The sequence below is a fragment of the Sturnira hondurensis genome, unplaced genomic scaffold, assembly GCF_014824575.4.
Source record: "Sturnira hondurensis isolate 20B ecotype Veracruz unplaced genomic scaffold, ASM1482457v3 Scaffold0008196, whole genome shotgun sequence".
Taxonomy (NCBI): domain Eukaryota; kingdom Metazoa; phylum Chordata; class Mammalia; order Chiroptera; family Phyllostomidae; genus Sturnira; species Sturnira hondurensis.
The window spans coordinates 18469808-18492405 of record NW_028080827.1 but is presented as its reverse complement, the minus strand read 5'-3'; the positions used below and the strand labels follow the sequence as shown (position 1 = coordinate 18492405).

Here is a 22598-nt window from a genome sequence, read left to right as displayed (position 1 = left end):
GGAAAAGACAGCCCTCTGGCCTTCAGCACTAGCATGTTATGCTAACGCTCTAAATGATGTGCTGGGAGGATGCTTTCATGGTCTTTGTCCCCCCCACACACACACACACACAGGGAATATGTATCGTGCACAGTCCTTATACAAAATGAGATACTTTGTTTTGAAAATTTTTTCAGGCTTATGACGTTTGTGAAACATCAAAGCAATTTCCAATTTCTCCTCTTTTAAAAGAGCTCTGTAAATTGAAATCTAACAGGTTGGAAAAAGTTTTTAATTCTCCACCCAGCCCTTGAATTATTCTGCTTCTGGTACTGACCAAGTTTTCTAAGTAGTAGTCTCTTTAAGGTAGATGGAAGAGACTATCAGAATAGCTCAAACCACGACAGCATTTGTATTTTGTAACTACAAGTCAAGAAAGACAAAAATTAAGAGGTTAATTTTCCCAATGATAAAATAAATATGACTAGCTTTATGGGCAATCCAAACCCTTAAGTGGTTTAACTTTTCTGCAGAACCCTTCAGAACTTAAAAAGACCTCTGGATTAAGCCACAGGCTAGAACTCCTTAGAATTTAGCATATCCTAATTTAACATAATGGCTAAATTAGAAAACTGACACCTACAGAGTTAATAACTGCTTTTAGGGAGATATCATAAATAGCACTTGAGGACATTCACATGTAAGTTTACCAAGTCAAGATGGCTAACTGACTGTTCAGGAGAATATAACAGATAGGTTAACAAAATCAAAATTAATTGAAAAGCAAGGTCAAACAGCAAAATACTTCTACTAAACTGCCTTGAGCCCTACATTGTCACATTTTAGAATTTAGTGTTTCTTACTTGAGACAGTTTGTCTCCTGAGATATTATTCAAAATGAAGGTACTTGTTGAAATGCAATTAAAACCATTTTCTACCACTTCCAGTTTCTTGGACTGCTCCCAAGATCCAACCATGCCCAAGGCAACATTAAGTCTATACTTGATAAAAATTTAGTTACTGGTACTTTATCACTTTCAATTCACTATCGAGTTTCCCCTTTTCTTAAATAACTTTGTAAAAAACTTGCTACCAATTTTCAGGAAAGTAAGTGGTGATGGAGCATTCCCCTGGGTCTGGTGACACGGTTATATATGCATGAAAATACAGACAGTAATTACTTCCCTTATATTTTTGGTAATACTTTTTCCAAGAAAAGCATAATTGAACTACCTGTCTAAAATCAAAGCTAAATTCGCACAATGGTGCCTCCAACTCAATGTTTACTCTGTAATGAAAGGACCTATATGTTCTCATTCATCAAAATCAAATATTCCATGGCTACATCCAAAGCAAAGGGAAAATGTAATCTGACAACATGAAGAACAGTACCCTATAACTGTTTATTAGAATGTGAATATATTCCAAATCAGTAACTAAAATAAAAAGTTACAGAGCATGCATAAAATACAAAGTAGTGATTTACAAATAGATAATAGTCTTCATACCAATACACTAAAATGCATAAGAAAACCAAAACGACCGACCACAGCGATGCCTTCGGTGCACCCACACGTCATGAGCATCGCCAAGACAGGAGATTAACTACGAAACACAGTAATCTACCCAATCCCACACACATGTATATTTTGGGGACATTCCACCACCCTGAATAGTATCACTTCAGTTGACACAACTTTCAGAACACTGCAGAGTAAATGCTTAGTATTAACCCACAAGAAAGTAAAAGTAAAGATTAGTGTGCACATTTCTGAATGAGAAACTAGTTGTTCCACTTATTTCAATAGTGTAAAGTCTGTATAATGGCCTAAATGCATTCTATTTAAACTCAAAGTACTATTTCATCTTAAGTACTAAAAGAATACATGCCTTTAAGTGATACCACTTGAGCAGAAATTAACCTCTCACTGCATTCTTTTGACACACTGAAACCAGATACTTAACTGAACTATATCCCATAATGCACTGCAAAACTCAAACATCAGCACCATTAACATAATTATCCATGCCTGCTGGTGAATATGGAGACAAAACTGGGTTACATTTCAATTAATCGATGGTGTTGAGACAAAATTAACACCTCACAATTTGATACTAAGAGCATTAAACCAGTTACTGCCTGAGCAATAAAATGCCACATAATCTACTGCTGGAAAATTAGATAAATTAAATGACATCATTAAACTCAGGCTGCCCAATCATCGTGACAGAGCCGCCTCAGATGGAATTTCACCAGTCTCTCCAGTTCCCAGCCTGCCAGGCGGCACTAACACGTGACCCCCTGGTCCATACCACAGCTGAAACCACAATGCAGTCTTCTGTGTTTAAGTCATTCTTGTCCAGCAAAAAAGTGCCCTCTCAGATCACCTTTGATGCTTACAAAAATTAAAACCAAAAATTACTGAACTCCATAACCCTATTAAGGCATTTTAGAAAGTGACTTCCAGAGTGATGGAAAACTTTCAAGCTCTCAAAATCCTGTGTACTATGTTTACAGGGCAATTTGTGGAAATATATACTGCACTGAGAGAAGAGTGTATGAATTATAAGCTGCTCTGTGGCAAAATGATAGCTTATTTCTAGAGTCTTCTTAATTTGATTTGATCAACATCAACAGGTCTGAGCTCCAAGTGATCACATTCTATTATATCCTACAGTGACAGTTTTCCATGATGAGAAGTAAACAATAATTGACGAATCCAAACATTCAGTTTATTAAACTAAGGCTAGTGATGCCATAGCATGAAAAAAGCTGCAGTCATCGGGACAAACAGATGATTTTTATAAAGCTGAAATCAAAAGACTTAAAACATGGAACATTCGTTAAGTATAAGGAAGTAATAAAACACAAAAGTGACCACAAGAATTACAAATATATTTAAATCTCAGACCTGGGAAATGGACTATACACAGCCTTCTAAGGGAGAAGAGAAACGCCTTATATGTTCTGACAGCACTGCACCTTTGGCTTATTTTCAGTCGTTGGTGGAACATGAATAGGAACCACATTGTTGCTTGGAGACATGTCATTTTCACGTCTGTCTGACATTTGCTTCTGGGAAACAATGCGGTATATCTCTGAGTGAAAAAAAACAGCAATACCTAGTGTTACAGGCCCACCAAAAGTTCACATAAAAGATACAAAGAAGTAGATGATACATCTGCAGGAAAAATTGTAAATAAGATGAACATAGAATTATAAATTTAAAGTTTTATTTTCAAACAGCCAGTGATTAGAGTCAACCCATCATTTTAATAAATCCCCTTAGGTTAAGAAGAGAAACAAAGGTTTCCCATTTCAGAGAGAGTTTCGCTAGTCAATTAACTAACCTTTGTTTAAAGAGATTTCATAGTTTATGGGCTTAGATCTAAATTAAACCATGACAGTGTTTTCATTGACCCTTACAAAAAAAGCCCTATATCTACTGACATTGTATCATTGAAAAATAAGAATAAATTTGCACCATCAGGCACAGTAACATTTTTCTTGGCTGCATAGGAAAAAGCCCAACTTCATAAACATGCCAAAACCCCAAAGGACTCTTGCAAAAGGAGGTAAAGAATGTTCATCAGTGCCTCCTGAACTAAAGTGAAACTGTAATTAAATAATTACTTAAAACAGGCAACTTAAGATTTTATATGGCTTATCAAAACTAATTATTTAGTGTCTACTCCTTCCACTTAATATTAAATAAAATTGTGTCTACCTTAATCATTGCTATATATCTCCAGCATACAGCAGATAGCAGGCTGTCATAACGAACTAACTACACAAATAAATGGTACTAAATTCTCTATAGCAAGGACCTCAAACACACTTTATCTGGTCTAATACTGCACTACCTAACAGTAGCTCCCTCTGACTAGATTCCACATCTCAGTCACCTCTGTTCTCTCAGTGTTACCCCCACCCCAAATATCCTCAAAAGGTAAGTGAATTCTAAAAATGAGACAAATTGACATGTGTCTATTATGGTGTACTATGAAGGATACAACGTATTTCCACAAAGGACACCTATGTACTTCTGCCAAAAATGTTTAAAAGGAGTTTATCATGAGGAAACAATTCGATAAATTCGGATTGAGGGACATTCTACAAGACGATCTGCCAAGACTCTTCAAAAAGGTTGTCACAGATTACATTTGAAAAATAGGGATATTCTTTTTTTAAATTTTAAGATTCTATTTATTTATCTTTAGAGGGGAAGGGAAGAAGAGAGGGAGAGAAATATCAATGTGTGGTTGCCTCTCGTGCATCCCCCACTGGGAACTGGCCTGCAACCCAGGCCTGTGCCCTGACTGGGAATCGAACCAGAGTCTTTGGTTCGCAGGCCCGCGCTCAATCCACTGAGCTACACCAGCCAGGACAGGATTTAAATATTCTACATCTGTACTATCCAATACAGTAGCCACCTACCAAACTGATTAACTAAATTTATTTAAATTAATTAAATAAAATGTAAAATCCAATTCCTTAGTTCACTAGTTATATTTCAAGTTACTCAATAACAACCTGTTACCAGTGGCTACTCTGTCTGATTCCACACATGTAAAATAATTCCATCAATGCAACTGACCAGACACTAGATTTAAAATGTAAAAATCAATCCTATAAAAGGACATTACTAGTACATGTGGGAAAAACTGAATGTGAACTGCACATTTTTAATACAGTATAAACAAATTTCTTGGGTACCATATTATGGTATATGTAGCATGTCTTGTTCTTAGGAGAGAAAACACTTAAGTATTTATTAGTACAGTGCTACAATGTCTACAATTTATCTTCCAAAAATTCAGCGAAGGGGGGAGAAAAGTATATACACACATGGAGAAGCAATCTAACTATGACAAGCTGATGACTCTACACGAAGGCTCTAGGGTATTTACCTGAAAATTTTAAAAACACAAAGTTATAGGATAAAAGAAAGTGAAATCATGTTTGCAAAATGCTCCAAGAACAAGTCAACCAACTGCAATATGAGCATCATCTGGATTCTAATTTGAAGTGAAAAAAATTGAATAGTTTGAATGATAAATGACATAGAAATCACTGCCAATTATTAAGTGGTTTTGTTGTTGTGGGTTTAAGTCTTACTCTTTCAGATATACATCATGAAATGTTTACAAATGAAAGTATGTAAAACCCAGGGGTTGATTCAAAATCCTGGTAGAGGAATCAGGAGGGAAGGTTGGCCATGAGCTGACGGTTGACAGCTACCAGAGTTCGTGATACTGCCCTACCTTTAATATGTTGGCAACGTTCCATAATAAAAAGTTAAAGAAAAAGAAATGTACAAGCTGATTTAACACACTTTCTCCAAAAGAAAAATTAAATTCCCTAAAGCTGAACAGCAAGCTATACATGTAAACTGAATGTGTAAAATAACAAAATAGACAGCTAGTGTGCCCTTTTTAAATTGGCGGGGGGTAGAGGGAGGAGTGGTGCTAACATCTGTATTTGAGAAGGTTGATAGTGGTTCAAAGCTTAAAACCCATCAAGAGAAAAAAAAGAGATTACAATAAAAACTACTGACCAGAATTTTAAAAAATAAGACTAACAAAGGGTATGGAGTCTCCATTTAGATTTTCACTGAAAAGGGGTGGGGCTGCAGTGTGTCACGGGTAAGAAAAGACAGTCATTCAATCAGGCTAGTGGCTAAAGCATAAAGACAATCATCAACTTACGGTAAAACTACACCATTCATTCTTTATTCTTTTTTTTTTAAGATTTTATTTATTTATTTATCTTTAGAGGGGAAGGGAAGGAGAGAGGGAGAGAAACATCAATGTATGGTTGCCTCTCATGCGTCCCCTGCTGGGAGTTGGCCTGCAGGGAACCGGCCTGCAACCCAGGCATGTGCCCTGACTGGGAATCGAACCGCAATCATCTGGTTCACAGGCCTGTGCTCAATCCACTGAGCTACGCCAGCCAGGGCCCTCATTCTTTATTCTTTATGTTTTTTCTCTAATTCCAAAGTAGGTGGCTAGCTCTTCTTTTTCAAATGCAAATGATTAAATGTGACCCTCTACAAATTTCAACTTCTCTGCAAGTTGTATTAACATTAAGTTAGGGGAATCAGAACAACAACAAAAAGATTTTACAGGTTCTTACATGAAAAGCAAATACTCAAAGTGAGGAAAAGGAAGAATTCTCTGAGAACACAGAAAGTTAAATAATTAAAGAGATCTCATTACGAAGCAAGACATTTGAGCGGTGTTGTGTAACTGCCCACGAGTGCTGCAAACCGTTTTGTCGGAATGGATTACTGCTACGTTTGCCGCAGTCACTAAGATGTCTGTCTGCCACTAATAATAATAAAGAAGGCAATAAATAAACAAGAAAGTATTGGTCAGACAATTAGGAGAAAATTTTTCTTTCGGTTACAATGGGCACTAATAGGCTACACAACTAATTTACTTAATTGTGGCTAGATATGTCACTAAAAAAAGAAAAGAAACTTTGGGTAAGAAAATAGGATGCAGGTACCTTTCTAGCTGGTACTGATTAGAAAAGGTTATTGAAGTGGGGGGAAGGGAGCAGCACTAGTAACTTGCTAAAACCAGTTGCAAATATTTTCCTTTTTCAAGGGCATGTTTTCCTTTAGAACTAAATGTGTATGACATACACCAATTTCTGTGCAGTCCCTTCTTAAGACATCCAAAGAATATGTAAGGTCAGAAAGAAAAGGAATACTACTTTATCATTCTTATATAAGAATCTCTTGTAGATCTAAATATGAAATAAAATATAAGATACCTTTAAATATAACCAGGTAATGTTAAATTTAAAATGGCATATACCTATTTCTACTTTAATGAAAGTATGGGTCAAGTTGCAAAGTAAATTCTAAGGAAATTAAATGCCACTGTTCGAATTTGGGAAACAAAAAGAGCTAAAATTCTTCAGTTCCTACAAAAATTGTGAAAATAGCATAGGCTTGAGTTATTCCACTACTACAGCCTCGGTCAAAAATATTTAGGTCTTCTTCGTTCTGTCTGGTGTAGCTCAGTGGATTGAGCACGGGACTGCGAACCACACGATCGCGTTTCAATTCCCAGGCAGGGCACATGCCTGGATGCAGGCCAGTTCCCAGCAGAGGATGCACGAGAGGCAACCATACATTGATATTTCTCTCCCTCTCTCCTTCCCTTCCCCTCTAGAGATAAATAAATAAAATGTTAAAAAAAAAAGAGATAGCTCTAAAACATATATTTAGGTCTTCTTCAAACCCACTGCTCACCACACAAGTTTCTCAAAGGTCAAAAAATGCTCCAATTTGATATACTGACAAGTATTTAAAAGTCGCCACGTGCCAAAAACAAAGCTACTACACAAAAAACCCCAGTGGATGCCTTGCCTAAAATGTGGTCAGGGTTACTTGAATACAATCACTGCTATGCAGTCATCTCATAACCAAGAGTGACTAACAGGCAGGCTAGTGTAAACAACAGGAAATGCAGGGCAAAGGGGGGCTGATGTCCTGGGCAGGATGGAGTTGGGCACGAAATTTCATCACACTACTCAAAATGGCAAACAATTGAAAACTTGTGAATTGTTTACTTCTGGAATTTAATATTTTTGGACCACAGTTGACTGTGGAAAACTAAAACTGAGGAAAGTAAAACCGCAGATAAGGGGAAACTATTGCAATACCTGAAAACCCTCACTCCACTTTTAAATCAATATGCTAAGTGAATCAAAATTCTTTCAACAAGGATCTAGTCTTCATACTAACAAGATGGCTTGGACTTACTAATTACATGGAGAAACTGGAAGATACTAATTACATGGAGAAACTGGAAGACACCACCTTAACCAAAGTATCAAAGTTAACATCACCAGCACTGAAAAGACAAACCGGTATCACAAGCCTCCTGACACAGTGCACTGAGCACCCTTTTTGTGATGTTCCTGCTCAATATACATAACCTGAATGTAATTATAAGGAAACAGTAGGCAAAAACCCAAATTGAAGTACATTACATAATAACTGACCCATATCCTTCAAAAAATTTCAATAAATACAAGACCGGCAAACTGTTCCAGATTAGTGGAAACTAAAGAGATACAACATCTGAATACAGCATGCAGTTTGACTCCAGTCTTAATTTGCTGATAAATGGAACAACTGGCAAAATATGAATAAGGTCTGTAGCTGGACACTGATGTTTACAGTTACCCTCTAACTGGTTTTGAGAACTGTACTGTGGTTATGAAAGACAATGTCCCTATTTTTATGAAATATACAATAAAAAGTACTTAGATATAAGGGGCAGCATGTTTATCATTTGAAATGATAAACATTTATCATTTCATATATAACATATATTTAGAGAGAAAAATAGGTATATATTTAGGGAGAAATAGAAAAAATAATAAAGCAGATATGGTAAAATATCAACATTTGGGAAATATAGGTTAAGGATATTTGCAAATTATTTGTACAGTTATTGTAACGTTTCAAGGTTGTAACTGTCAAAATTCAAAGAGAATAAAATAACAGACTATGGAAACGATAGATTAATAACATTCCTTAATGAACTTGAGGATGAAAGAAAACAAAACTGCACTGAAAAGCAGAGGCTAGGAAATCTTATCAGGCTCACGCACACACTGGCTGACTACCCCTAAAAATACCATCAGCAAAAGTATGTCATGGAATGACCATCAAGTGCACGAATGTCAAAAATGCCATGGCTCTATTCTAAAATAAGCAACACAATTAACTTTGGAGTAATAATGTAAGATAAAATTCTCAACATGTAATTTTGCTTCTTGAAATTTAAAAAGCTATTTCTTCTTACAGAAACATCAAAATACAATGTAAATGCTGTAAATGCTCCCTTAAAACAGTTAACATTTAGGGTGAATTAAGCTTAATGAGGTTATTTTTCTCTTTCCTGTGTTTCTTAATGCACTAATACTCCCATTGGTATAAAAAAAGTTTAAACAAACATTCTAACACTTGCAAAACAGCACAGGTGTCTGCTGCCATATGCAGTGATCTCTGATCCCACAGATAAACACTAACATGTATGCAGGAAGCTGAGGAAATAGTGAATATGGAGAGGAAAACTGGTACTAAGTGAAGCTAAAGTCTTCCTGGTTTATAAGCAACATTATTCAAGCAGTAACAAAAGTTTAACCTACAGTGAATTGTAAGAAAAAAAAATGTTCTTCATCTTTAAGGACAAAACAGCTCACTTTTAAGTACATATCACTGTTTATTTTTTAGTTCATAAGGTCTATATAGATCATAAAGTCAATGTTACCAATGATGCATAAAATAATTACCAGCAGGAGGAAGACTTGGGCTCACCTTCACTTAATATCTGAATAAATGAGCTAGAATTATTGCATGCAGAGATTGATGGAATATAAAAAATACCCCAACAATAAGGATTCATCAGAAAGTTCTGCAAGTGACATTTTTAGAGGCCTTAACAGACTCAGACCTTCAAGACGAATTCTGGCTGGTGTGGCTCAGTGGACTGAATGCCAGCCTCCAAACCAAAGGGTTCGATTCCAAGGCAGGGCACATGCCTGAGATGAAGGACAGGTCCCCAGTTGGGGGGCACACAAGAGACAACACACATGTTTCTCTCCCTCTCCTTCTCCCTCCCTTCCCCTCTCTCTAAAAATAACTAGAAATAAATAAATAAAAATCTTTTTAAAAAAAGGGACTTAGACCTTCAAGATGACTTCTGCTCATTCTAAGATACTATGAATCAGAGGACCAGACAGGCTCAGTGAGCTCGGTTACAGAGGGAGTGGGAGCAAAGTGATAAAAAGTAAAAGCCTACCACTCCTGGATCTAAATTTACCACTCTACACACTGACTCAACAGAATCCACACAAGGGGTTATAAAGAAAAAAAGTAGGATTTGCAGACATACTGCATATTTAATCAAATCTTACTGCTTGAAAAGCTCTGCGATGAAACTCGACAGAAGAGTCTAAGTGAAAGCCAGACACTACATTCCAAAGACTATTAATCCAACCCCTGCACCAGTTCTTTCAGTTACTATTTTTCTGATAACAGAAAAGAATTCAAAGAATTCTAATAAAATAGGTATGTGAATTACCAATACTTAGTTTCTTTTTCATCCGATTTTTTTCTGCCAGAACTGCTATTTAGCTACTAATTAATCAAAGATTCACTATGTACCAGGGGTAGCTAAGCATTTCACATGCATGAACTCATTCTGGAGTTCAGAGCAGATGTCTCAGTGACAGACAATTCTGTGGGCTACAGAGACAAAAATTTTGCAGTCACACTAACAGTTAAACCAAATCATAGCACAGGTTTTTATTATAAATAGAGACCCTCTCCAAAAGGAAAGTAACAGAACTACCCAACACACATTTAAATTTAACAGACAAAAAAATTAAGGTCTAGAATGTTTAAGTAACTTACCTAAGATTACAGAACTAATATTAAGTGGAGGAGCCAGGACTAGAATGCAAATCAGGCTTCCAAGTCCATGCTCTTAAACCCTAGGTTTAATTCCCTACATTTTTTCCAGTAAAATAGGACAACATTTATAAGTTAAAATCTGTTGACCTCTAATACAAGTATACAAAGAATAAATTAAAACTATGATACATTATAACTGGAAACTCATTTACTTAACCATTTCTCCATATAGACTTTTTAGAACAAGACTATACTATGTATTAAGTCTAGCAAGTTCTTAAAAGTAACATGAAATTTTAAAGTACTTAAAAGAACCTATCAAAGTATTAGAGGATTAAGATTAAAACTGGTTATTTAATAAAGTCCGAGTAAATATGAGTCAACACTAATAAAATGCCTTCTTATTCCTGAGGCTGACCTGGCACGCTCATCCACCTTCCAAAACATCTGGGACTGTGTTCCTTTCCCATTATACTGGGGTTAAACTTTTCTATCTGCAATCACTGGCTGATTTTCTCCACAGGTAACAACACCCTGCTTCTTCTACAATATATCATGGGAGAATCTCACTTTTTTTTTTAAAGAACGTATTTTTCCCTAGCTGCTTCTTTAACACATCAGAACCTAAAATGTATTTACCCTACTAAATTTCAACAAGACATTTATATCTTTCCATAGCTGGAATTTCAATATTTATCTTAGAAAGCAGATTTAAACATTACTTTGTGTTTATCACCATGAATTATATGAATTACAGACATGGGCTGAGGTAATAAAAGAAGTGAACAATTTTAAAGTGTATTTCCCACTGTAAACCAGATGAATTAGGATGATTAAAGCTCAGCAAGCAATGGTTGTAACTAATTTTATGGCTTTTGCTATAGTAGCTCTCAAATGACAGTTATTCACAGATAATGTGCTAGATAGTTTAGATAGTTTGTTTTCCCAATTATTTTGTTTAAATTACCTCCCTAGGTCCTGGCCAGGTGGCTCAGTTGGTTAGAGCATCGACCTGATACACCAAGGTTGCAGGTCGATCTCTGGTCAGAGTACGTACAAGAATCAACCAATGAGTGCATAAATACGTGGAACAACAAATCAATGTCTGTCTGTCTCTCTCAAAATAAATAAAGAGCCTCTCTAAAACTCTTATTTCCCACTGGTATGATCTGAAAGTGCAAGTCTTACCTGTCAGAATTGTCTGGAAAGCAGCTTCTACATTTGTAGAGTCTAGAGCTGATGTCTCAATGAATGACAAACCATTCTTTTCTGTAGGGAGACACAAAAACTTTACTTTCATCAAATTTTTTTTAAAATATTTTATTTATTTATTTTCAGAGAGAGGGGAAGGGAAGGAGAGAAGGAGAGAAAGATCAATGTATGGTTGCCTCTCGTGAGTCCCCCACTGGGAACTGGCCTGCAACCCAGGCATGTGCCCTGACTGGGAATTGAAACGCGATCGTGTGGTTCGCAGTCCCGTGCTCAATCCACTGAGCCACACCAGCCAGGGCAACTTTCATCAAATTTTAATACAAGGGATGTAATATACTCAAGTCTTCGAAGGAAAAAGCAAAAAACCTTTCTTAATCCTAAAACCTCCCCAACTTCTTGAGTAATATGGATACCACACTGCTTACACTTTAGTAGATTAAAAATAATCAAATTTTTTATTGGATTCATTAAAATGCCTATTATATCTAAATACTACCACCACAATGGACACAATGCTCAGAATGTACTAAACTTATCAAATATGCAGCTACTTCCACCTCTTACTGTCCTTCAACCACACAGCTACAGCATGAATGAGAATGGGTGCATGTGATTCCCTTAGAACTCTGTATTATCTGAAACAGAGCTGCTTGCCTGGAAAACTAAAGAACTGGCATAGATAACGGTCACAACCTTCACTAGCCAAGAATGTACCCTAGCCAATCTGTTGCCCTCTGGCAGGATGTCCCTCCAGAGATAGATAGGTAGACCCTCTATAAAGCTAAAAAAGTTGCAACTCCTCAGCCACTAAATGCCTGTTGGTCTTTGACATTCCCTGCACTACTACTTTTCAGACCCACACACAGCACGGCCTTGGTAAATCACAGAGACATAATGGAAAAAGAAACAGAAGCACAGAATAGATTTCACCTACCCTTTCCAGGGAAAGAAAAGAAAACAGTACTTACATTCAATTTTTGGCAGCAAAAACTCAAATTCTAGTGTTTTAATTACTCAAGTTAGCAAAAGAGCCCTGCAGCCATCACACACTTTCAAAATAATCCTTGCTGAGCATTCATTATTCATTCAAGTTTACCTTTCTGAAATTACTATAACTGATTACCCTCGTTGGAAGGATTATCAAAACTGCAGGACATAACAGTAAGAAATGCGGAATCACCGGAATAAGGTGGCATCCATATCACTAACCTGCAAAAGCTCTTGCTTCATCTGTAGGAACTGCCCTGAGATGACGCAAATCACTCTTATTGCCCACAAGCATGATAACAATGTTACTATCAGCATGATCTCTCAGTTCCTTCAGCCATCGCTCTACATTTTCATAGGTGAGATGTTTAGCAATGTCATAAACCAGTAAGGCACCTACAGCTCCACGATAGTATCTGAAAACAGAAACGCAGGTAACTATTAGGAGACAACCACAAAATGGAAGGGAACACCAGGAAGAACTAAATATATGGTTTACATATATTTAAAAACACCTTTATAAGTAAACTTCAAAATCCTAATACTGGATTTCTGAAAAGGGGGGAAAACCCCAGTAACTTTTCCAATACCAGAAGTCTATCAATTCACTTGATGGCAGCCTATTTCACAAAACTTAAAAACTGTTGAAACTTACGCTGATGTTATAGCTCGGTATCGCTCTTGCCCAGCTGTGTCCCATATCTGTGCCTTTATTGTTTTCCCATCAACCTGGATGCTTCTTGTTGCAAACTCTACTCCAATGGTGCTCTTGCTTTCAAGATTAAACTCATTTCGAGTAAATCGAGACAGGAGATTACTCTTTCCAACACCAGAATCTCCGATAAGGACAACTGAAAAGACAAAGAACTTTATATCAGGTGAATGAGACAAACACACTACCTTAGAACACTGATTTTTAAGCAGTGTGCCACAAGAATTTTTAAAAGATGCAATACCTGACTATTTAGTCAGGGGCACTAACCTCTTTTCCTCTAGACTGTCAAATTAAAAAATGACAACACAACAGTAGCCTTCTGGTGTGAGTGAATCAAAATTATACCTATTTTGGGGGGTCAGATCAGCAATAAACAATATTTTTTGGTGTGTTGCAGAATTTTAGCAATTACTTTATATGTGCCATGAGATGAAAAATATGGAAAATTGCTACCTTAGAAGGTAAGTAAGTTCAAAGATAAATCCTAAACCAAATGAACAATTTGTGATATTAACTTATATGACATGAAAGCAACAAAGGATGTTGTTAGTGGGTGGCAGAGAGGGAAAAAAGTGAATACTATGTTCTACTTAGTTTCATCAAAGACTGGGTCTGACCTTAGGACTCACACCTAGGCAGAATGAAATATATTTAACATATGAGGCAGCAGGTTTATAAACTTTGCCACCCAGATCACAGAAACTACAATGGCCCTTTAATAGCTGCATTTTTCAGACTGCCAGGAAAGTAGAAACCTCTCCAAATACAAATACTCCATCCACTAAGTTTAACAGGGGCCCTAGAAAGCTAATAATTCTGAGCCAAGAGCAGACGTATACTTTCACTTACCACTTCATGAATTTTTTTTTAAACTCTTCATTTTAGAGAGAGAGAAAGAGGGGTGAGAGGAAGGAAAGGAGGCAGGATGAGGGGAGAGAGGGAGAGACAGAGACAGACAGACATGCACTCATTGGTTGCTTCTTGTATGTGCCTGGACTGGGGAGCAAACCCACAACCCTGGCACATCAGGGACAACACTCTAACCAACTGAGCTACCCAGCCAGGACCTTAAGACAGGTTTTGATTAGATGAATTTATTTCCTATAATTACTATTAGAAGACAGCTTATTTACTAACTAAACATATGAGGATTCTTTTTCACCCAAGGCAATATTACCCTTTAGAATTTCAAAAACAATCAGGAAATAGGCAGTTAACTTATTTTAAATCATGTCCACTTAAATTTAAAGAACAAAATGAGTTCACCAACTGTATAGGATCTAAGCTTCGTAACACCTTTTTCCTTTGTAAAAATGTATAATTATAGATATTTCAGAAAATATTATATTTATTCCTACTGTGAACTACTAATGCTTCTTACTTCTTACCAGCTCACTGATACAGACACCAGGACTAGAAAATTAAACATGTAAGAATAACATCTAAAAATAAGACCATGCCTTGCTGAAGAAACTGGGATTTGGTGGGGGAGAGGGGAGGGAGGTAAAAACTGAGAGCTCACTGCATTCTGCTTAGAGGACAGAGAATCCATTACACATTCCTTCCTTGCCACAAGAGCGGATATAAGCTGGCCTCTAGACAGTCTTGGAGGCAGGATATTATCAAATGTGTTTCTTTCTGGTTTCCTCTATCAGCTGATTCAGCAAGAAATCATTCAGAGAGCAGTGATTCCATGCAGCACAATGAGCAATTATTTCTGGCTATATAGTCAATTAAAGGTAGCAAAGGTATCATGGCAAACACAGATATTATAATAAATGCTTTTATTTGGATACTAAGGAAGAATATATTAAGGTTATGAAAGTATCCCTCAAAGACAATACAGGGTCTGTCCAGAAGGTATCCAGCCATGGGCTATGAAAAAGAGACATTTATTGAAGATTCAAGACACAAGAAACACTGTAAATAGGATAATGACGCCTCAGTCCCCTTCAAAGCAGGCACCTTGGGACCTGGCAAAGTTCCCCCAATCACCACCAGCTGCCCCGTATCTTCCTGAATCTCATCAATGTTCTGAAATCTCTTCTCTTTCAAAGGTGATTTTAGTTTTGGAAAAAGCCAAAAGTCACACAGTGCTAAATCTGGGCTGTAGCCGGGGCAGGGGTCCTGAATCACCTGGGTGATTTGATGTCTCATCAAAATCTCTGCATGGGATATGATGGATGAGTGGGCACACTGTCCTGATGAAGCTGCCCATCACCAGCTGCCCATAGCTGTGGCCTTCTGAATCACCCAAATAGTTTCCACAGAGGAATGTTCAAGCGTAACACAAAATTTGATGCAGATTCATCGCTCTACTTGCTCATTTTGAATGTGATGGCCACACAGTACACATGCTCACTCAACAGCATCTACCACCCCCACAGTAATGTCATCATCTTTCACACATGTGCACTCTAGTCTACTCTCCTTGGCCGTCGGGTTACATTGATGTTTCACAAATCACTCCCTTTCATTAACAATGGCTGGGCTTTTCCCAGACAGACCTTGTCATATACTTCCAACTTTACAGAAAGGTTGATTGACATCTCAGTTTCCAAGGTCCACCACTCTGGACGTGAGGTCAAATCCCAGTTTCAGTTATAGAATTGAACCCGCTTAAAAGGATACTTATTACTGCCTCTTAATGGAAGAGATCAAATGTTCTGCTGAGACCCCAATGTTCATAGCAGCACAACTTACAATAGCCAAGTGCTGGAAGCAACCTAGGTGCCCATCAGTAAGTGAATGGATCAAAAAACTATGGTACATTTACACAATGGAATTCTATGCAGCAGAAAGAAAGAGGGAGCACCTACCCTTTGTGACAGCATGGATGGAATAGGAAAGCATTATGCTAACCGAAATAAGCCAGGCGGTGAAAGACAAATACCACATGATCTCACGTTTAACAGGAATCTAATCAACAAACAAACAAACAAGCAAAATATAATCAAAGACACTGAAATTGAGAAAAGGCTGAGAGTGACCAGAGGGGAGAGGGGAGGGAATTTCAGGGGAAGGAAAGAAGGGTTTGAAGGAACTAGTATAAAGGACACATGGACAACATCAAGAGGGGGGGATGGGAGGGAGGTGGGGAGGGATGGGGAATGGGCTGGGATGGGGGTAAAAGGCAGAAAACCATACTTAAAAACAATTAAAATTAAAAGAAAAAAATGTTCTGCTGAGGAAATATTGTTTGAATCATTTCTGGCCCCTCACTAGCACTGAGGTATAAAAACCTCATTTGGGAATAGGCAAGAAGAAAAAATTCAAAAAGTTGACCATTTCTATTTCACAGACACTCAGATATCAATTAGTAGTTCAGGAGCCAAAGACCAAGACATCTAGAATGACAACACCTTTAGAAAATAAAAGAACACCTTCTTCCTCCCACAAAAACTCTACCCTTTGGTTTCTAGCCTTTCAGCCTTCACTTTAATAATTATCTTCACTGTCCCCTCATCCTCAAATCTTTAAACCATCGTGAAGTTAATGAGGGCATTTTTTTCTCCTGATTGTGACCAATTAATTTTAACATCATAAAAAATAGCATCTTTAGCTGAAAATAATTCAAGACTCATGAATGCTTTATACAGTATAGTTTTCTCAACTAGAAATCCACAAGATTGCCAGAACTAAGACTAGCAACTTGTTAGAGGATTTTTAAATTACGACAGAAGGTTGCAGTTCTTTAAGAATGGTGCTGCAACCTGCCCAGGTGGCTCAATTGATCATTCTACGTACCAAAAGGTTGCAGGTTCGATCCCCACTCAGGGCACATGGGAAGCAACTGATCTATGTTTCTCTCTCTTTCCTTCTCCCTCTCTCTCTCTCAAATCAATAAAACATCTTCAGATGAGGATTTAAAAAAATAGTGTTGCCAAGATGATGCTGAGAAATAACACAATAAGGAAAGCAGCTTCTATTCAGTTACCAAATGAGAAATCAAACCAAGAAGTAAACATTTAGGCTCACTGAAAAAATAAACAAACTAGACTAAATTACCTAAGCAATAGAAGAGAATTTTCTAGCTATAATTAAAAGAAAAATTTTCATGGGCTCAAACTTAAATTTCTAATCGATTTCTCAGTAAGATGACATTTAATTGTATTTTAAAAATATGACAAACTATATGATCACATCCTACAGTTCAAGAAAGAAATTTGCAGTGACTTTTGTTTTCCAGAACTAGTATGTTAGAAGCATTCTAAACATTTTATTATAGCCATCTCTATAAAATATATAACCATAAATAACAGCATCTATATATGAAACAGCTACAGCATTTCTAAAATAACCTGATAGTTTTTATTAACACTAACCTTATCTGCTGAATTTTAAGTATCATCTCTAACCCCAATACTAAACTTGGTTCAATGATATTAAATATTAGGCTGCTAAGTGCCATTAAAACATAATATATATATTATCTGTTATTTAGTTAAAATTTGCACCTATTCAACCATACTTAGTTTTATATACTCCCTTGTAAACTAAAATACTAGATTAAAACTTAAGTTGACAAATCAATCGATGGTAGCACATCAGACCTGTAAGTTATTACCTGAAGGAATAATTAATGATCTTCATACTGGTTTTTATAAATAAATATGGAGATCTTTCTATTCTTTCAACTACAGGATGGGGCAAAAGTAGGTTTACAGTTGTGAGTAGGCCAAATGCAATTCATTCTTGTATTATTAATTATTGTATTATTTTCCATTCGAACAACTGTAAACCTACTTTTACTCCACCCTGTATATTAATTCATAGTACCTCACCAAAAGATTCTTTAAAATAAAATGCATTCAAAGTAAGGCTGAAGTCCAAATATGTTTTTCCAGACTCAGCAGAATCTGAGTTGCTCAAGCAAAAGTTGTGGAAGAAAAACTGCCAAGATGCAAGACAGCAAAATTCATATATCATTTCCACTGACAATCAGCTGATAGTTTATTACTACTGACCTTCAATGAGATTACAAAGAAAATGGCATAGACAAGTATCCAGTTATTTTCAGAAAATGTGACTGGTTGGTGTCTACCAAAATACTTGTAAATAGGAGCCATGATTGACTGTGTTCCACAGGGACTTAACCACGGTGTGTGGGCACACACTTGAAGAATTAGTGTTTAAAATAAAAAGTCACAGTTTTGTTTTAATCTCACCCAAGAACATACTCACTGACTATACAGAGAAGGGAAGGCGGGGAGAGAAATATCAATGTGAGAGAGAAACATCAACTGATTGCTTCTCCTACGCACTCTGACCAGGACCAAACCTGCAACCCGGGAATGTGTCCCAACCAGAACCTGGACCCACAACCCTTTGGTTTACTGGACGACACTCCAACCAACTGAGCCATACCAGCCAGGGCAAAAAGTAAATTTGTTAAAAATAAAATTAATCCCCCACCAAAAATCTCAATGCTAAACTTAACTGAAAATTAATGTTCAAGAACAATTACATAATTTAGAATAAATGTCCAGTTCTGCCCTCATGTATTCCCATTTGGACCACTCTATTCTATACTATTCAAAATCTCTCTTCATTTTTAACTGGTTAGAGTTACAAACCAACATCCAATTCCCTCAACTGTTAAGACTGCTAGGTAAGCCTTCTTCCAAGTACGGAGCTGCAGCGCATCTCATCTACAGAATAAAACCATTTTAAAATAAAATTATTGTTACTTCATTTTCAACTAGTATAATTGCATAGATAAGAATTTGGCTAAATAATCAGCACTGAAGTAAAAAAAAGTGACTCATATCCTGTAAGCGCTTTAAAAAAGTAGAAATCTTCAGCAGAATTTTTTAAACGCCCTATCTTAAACAGCATAATGTAAAACAAAATGAAACCATAATCCATGGAAACAAAGTACTTTAGAAGTTCCTAATTTCCTTACTAATACTTAAATGCTCTTACATTTACAAAGATTTATGGTTAAAAAAACCTGACAAACCCTGGCGGGATAGATCAGTTGGTTAGAGCACTGTCCCCACAAGGTTGCAGGTTCAATCCCCCAGACTGGGTCCATACAAAAGTAACCAACGAATGCATGAGTAAGTGGAACAAACCGATGTCTCCCTGGACCCATTCCTTCCTCTCCCTCTCTCTAAAATCAATCAATCAGTCAATAAATAAATAAATAAATAAATAAAGCCGACACCACCATAACTTCTTTCACATCGTTACCATTTATTGAGTTCTCACAGAAACTAAAATTTTACAACCAGTCCCATTTAATTTTCACAACAGTCCTGCAAGTTACATATTATTTTCTTTTTATAATGAGGGAACTGGAATTCAAAAAGTTAACTTTCTCGAGGTCACAAAACAAACTTAAAGACCTGAAACAGGATTTGAATCAGGCCTCAGTGACTACAAAGCCCTGTGTTCTCGATCATTAATAGGATGTTCTAATCTCAAAATTAAGTCAAAGTTCCTCATGCCAATCGAGGAAAATATTCTTAGTGAGGAAAAAAAAAGCTTCTATAACCAACATTTAACTTCCAAACCAAAAACGAGAAATACTGACAGTGTATCTCGGCGATTTTCAACCGGTGTGCTGCAGGAGTTTTTAAAACATGTAGTATCTGACTATTTAGACATGAGCACTGACCTCTTCTCCCTTAGATGGTCAAATTAAAAAATAACAATGGCCAACGCAACAGCTGTCCAGTATGAATGCATCAAAACTATATATATTTTTTGTCAGATTGGCAGAAAACGTTTTTTTGGTGTGCTGCAGAATTTTAGTAATTAGTTTATGTGTGCCACAAGATGAAAAGGATTGAAAGTCACTATCTTGTTCTAAATTAATTACTTCAAAGGTAGCTAGCTGCCCATTGACACCACACCTTATTTTAAAAAATAAAAAAATTAAAATTAAAATTTAAAAAAACCCTAGCTGGTGTAGCTCAGAGGACTTGAGCACAGCCTGTGAACCAAAGGGTCACTGGTTCGATTCCCAGTCAGGACACATATCTGGGTTGTAGGCCAGGTCCCCAGTGGGAGCCACGCCAGAGGCAACCACACATTGATGTTTCTCTCCCTCTCTTTCTCTTTCCCTTCCCCTCTCTCTAAAAATAAAAAAAATAAAATCTTAAAAAAAAAATCTCCCTTTAATAGTTAAACCCCAGTCTCCAAGGTCTCACTTCAAGTGAGCTCACCTGACATCAGATGACCAGCAAACATGTAAAATGCATTAAGAAACCTCTTATCATAAATGACTTTCCCCATTGGGGTTGGGGGTATTCTGCCGATATAATAGAACATTTTAGCCCAGAAGAGTATTCTGCCCATATAATAGAACATTCTGGCCCAGAAGAGTAAGTGGTGATAAGGAGATATCATCAGCTAGTATGCCCAGATTTGCAAAGTATTAGTAAAGTAAAATGATACCTGCTTCATTTGGTCAATCATTCTTAGCACCCAATGGCAAAGTCGGAAACTGTCACTATGCTTAGCACTCTTTTTCAAACACTCCACCCTCCGCTGTAAAGTCTTAATAGCAATGGCTTCTTCCTCCCTGGTAGTGATCTTTGTTCAACCTATCACTGATGGCTGCTATCCTAATTCAGGAGCAATGAAAAGGGCATCAGAGTGAGAACACATTCACTGAACAAAAAAGCATTTACTTGTCCTCTCTTCTCACTGAAAACTGTACCCTTTATGTCTGTGGATTCTTCCCGGACTAACCAATAAGCAATTCTTTCTATCCACTCCCCACCTTCCAGTATGTTTTGTCCTAGGGCATTCAGTCTAATATTTAATTTGACCAAAGAGCACATAACTTCTCCCCACCCCCCACCTTTAGGGAAAGGTATGCAGCCAACTAGTACTCTTCTCTTCCTGTTCTAAAAACACTCAGAGGTTGGATCCTCCCAGTGCTGCGGCAGGAAGCAACCAGTCCATAGTGATAAAGCAAGCTAGTATTTGTGCAGCGCACAACCTTTCCTGCTCTGGAACTGGGCCTTCAGGTCTGGCAAGGATAACAGCCAACACCCATCCGCAACCCCTTCTCGCGAGCTGAGTCAAGAGTTATCCCGGGCTGGTGGCCGCTGCGTAGGGAAAGGCTAGGTGGGAAATCACATCAGACTGCCGGGTCACTGCGACAAGTGCGTGCGTGGGGGACGGACAATCCCTCTCGCCCAACATTAGCCCCTCCCCACCCCTGGGGTCGCACAGAAGACTTGGGAGAGCTCGAAACTATTTGGGGAGAGAAAGTAGAGAAAGCGCTACCAATCTCGGGGACAGTGCGAGGTTACTGACGCTGATAACTGTGGGGCCGGTGGGGGCCGCTGGCCCGCTCAGATTTTACCGAGGGCCTGGCGCCGAAATGGAAGAAGATGGCTAGGAGAGCTGTGTGTCCGAGGGGAGGGAGGGACTGAGGGGAAGCAGAGGAGCGGCTCGTCCGGGAACCGGGGCAGATGAGAAAGACTTGTAGAGGTAGTCTGCACCAGGCAAGGTGAGGGGCGAAGCGAAGGGCGGGTCACAGGGGTGCAGGAAGGGGAGTGAGCCCAGGCAGGGTGCACAAGGAGGGGGCGCTAAATCCGAGAGCTAGATGGTGGGAGGGGCGACCCTTCCGAAAGGGCCCTGAAAGCCGGGAAAGGAAGCTGATTTGGGAGAAGGCAGTCCACCGTAAGGACTCTTGGTCCCCTGTAAGGGGCTCTTACAGGCCTACGAGAAGCTCTCTAAGAGACCGGTGTGCGGCCAGTACTCCCCGCCTTTGTGAGGGGAGAAAAAGGGGCCGAGCTGGAAGACTGCAGGACGACCCACACAGAGAGGGAAAGGCTAAGACCGATTTCAGTACAGGGGTAGCCTGACGCGGGCCTCGGGGAGTGTCCCGGGCCCACGAACAAGACTCGGTGGAGCGGGGAAGAGCCCATGATCTCACCTTTGAAGAGGTAGTCGTACTCGTCGTCCCGGGTGCCCATTGCGCGGCCGAGAAGTGAAGGGGCGGGAGCAGCAGTGGTATCGGTGGGACCAGGGGGCGTCGCTGCAGGGGTAACCCGAGCGCCGAGCTTCAGCTGCCGGACCGGGTGAAGAACCCCTCCCTGCTCTACGACACTTCCGGCGGGCTGCAGCCCTGAAGGGGAAGTACTTCCGGGGAGGTGGCGCCCCCGTCCCTGAGCCGAAGGAGAGTGGTCTGAATGAGTAATGCGTGGGTTTCCAAAGTCTCACCCCCTCCTAGAGGCTCAAAGGAGAAACAGCGCTGGACTTCCAGCTGATCACACTATTAGGGGCTATTCACTACACTC

At 38.4% G+C, this 22598-nt stretch overlaps 1 protein-coding gene across 1 annotated transcript; it reads right to left on the bottom strand.

Moving 5' to 3' along the window:
- Positions 1–1363: 1363 nt before the first annotated feature.
- RAB11A (RAB11A, member RAS oncogene family) lies at positions 1364–22411 on the bottom strand. Its single transcript, XM_037054169.1, has 5 exons — positions 22235–22411; positions 13276–13471; positions 12843–13036; positions 11610–11690; positions 1364–3078 (listed from the first exon to the last, which is right to left on the bottom strand). The coding sequence occupies exons 1-5, from the start codon at positions 22272–22274 to the stop codon at positions 2939–2941; spliced, it is 651 nt and encodes a 216-aa protein (XP_036910064.1). The 5' UTR covers positions 22275–22411; the 3' UTR covers positions 1364–2938.
- Positions 22412–22598: the final 187 nt, after the last annotated feature.

What these genes read in the sequence shown, in the direction of transcription:
- RAB11A (XM_037054169.1), bottom strand. Translation starts at nt 22,274, where the DNA reads ATGGGCACCCGGGACGACGAGTACGACTACCTCTTCAAAG. An exon ending in TGAAGCAAGAGCTTTTGCAG is followed by an intron (nt 11,691 to 12,842) that starts GTTAGTGATATG and finishes GTCTCCCTACAG; the next exon opens with AAAAGAATGGTTTGTCATTC. An exon ending in TTTCCAGACAATTCTGACAG is followed by an intron (nt 3,079 to 11,609) that starts GTAAGACTTGCA and finishes TTTTTCACTCAG; the next exon opens with AGATATACCGCATTGTTTCC.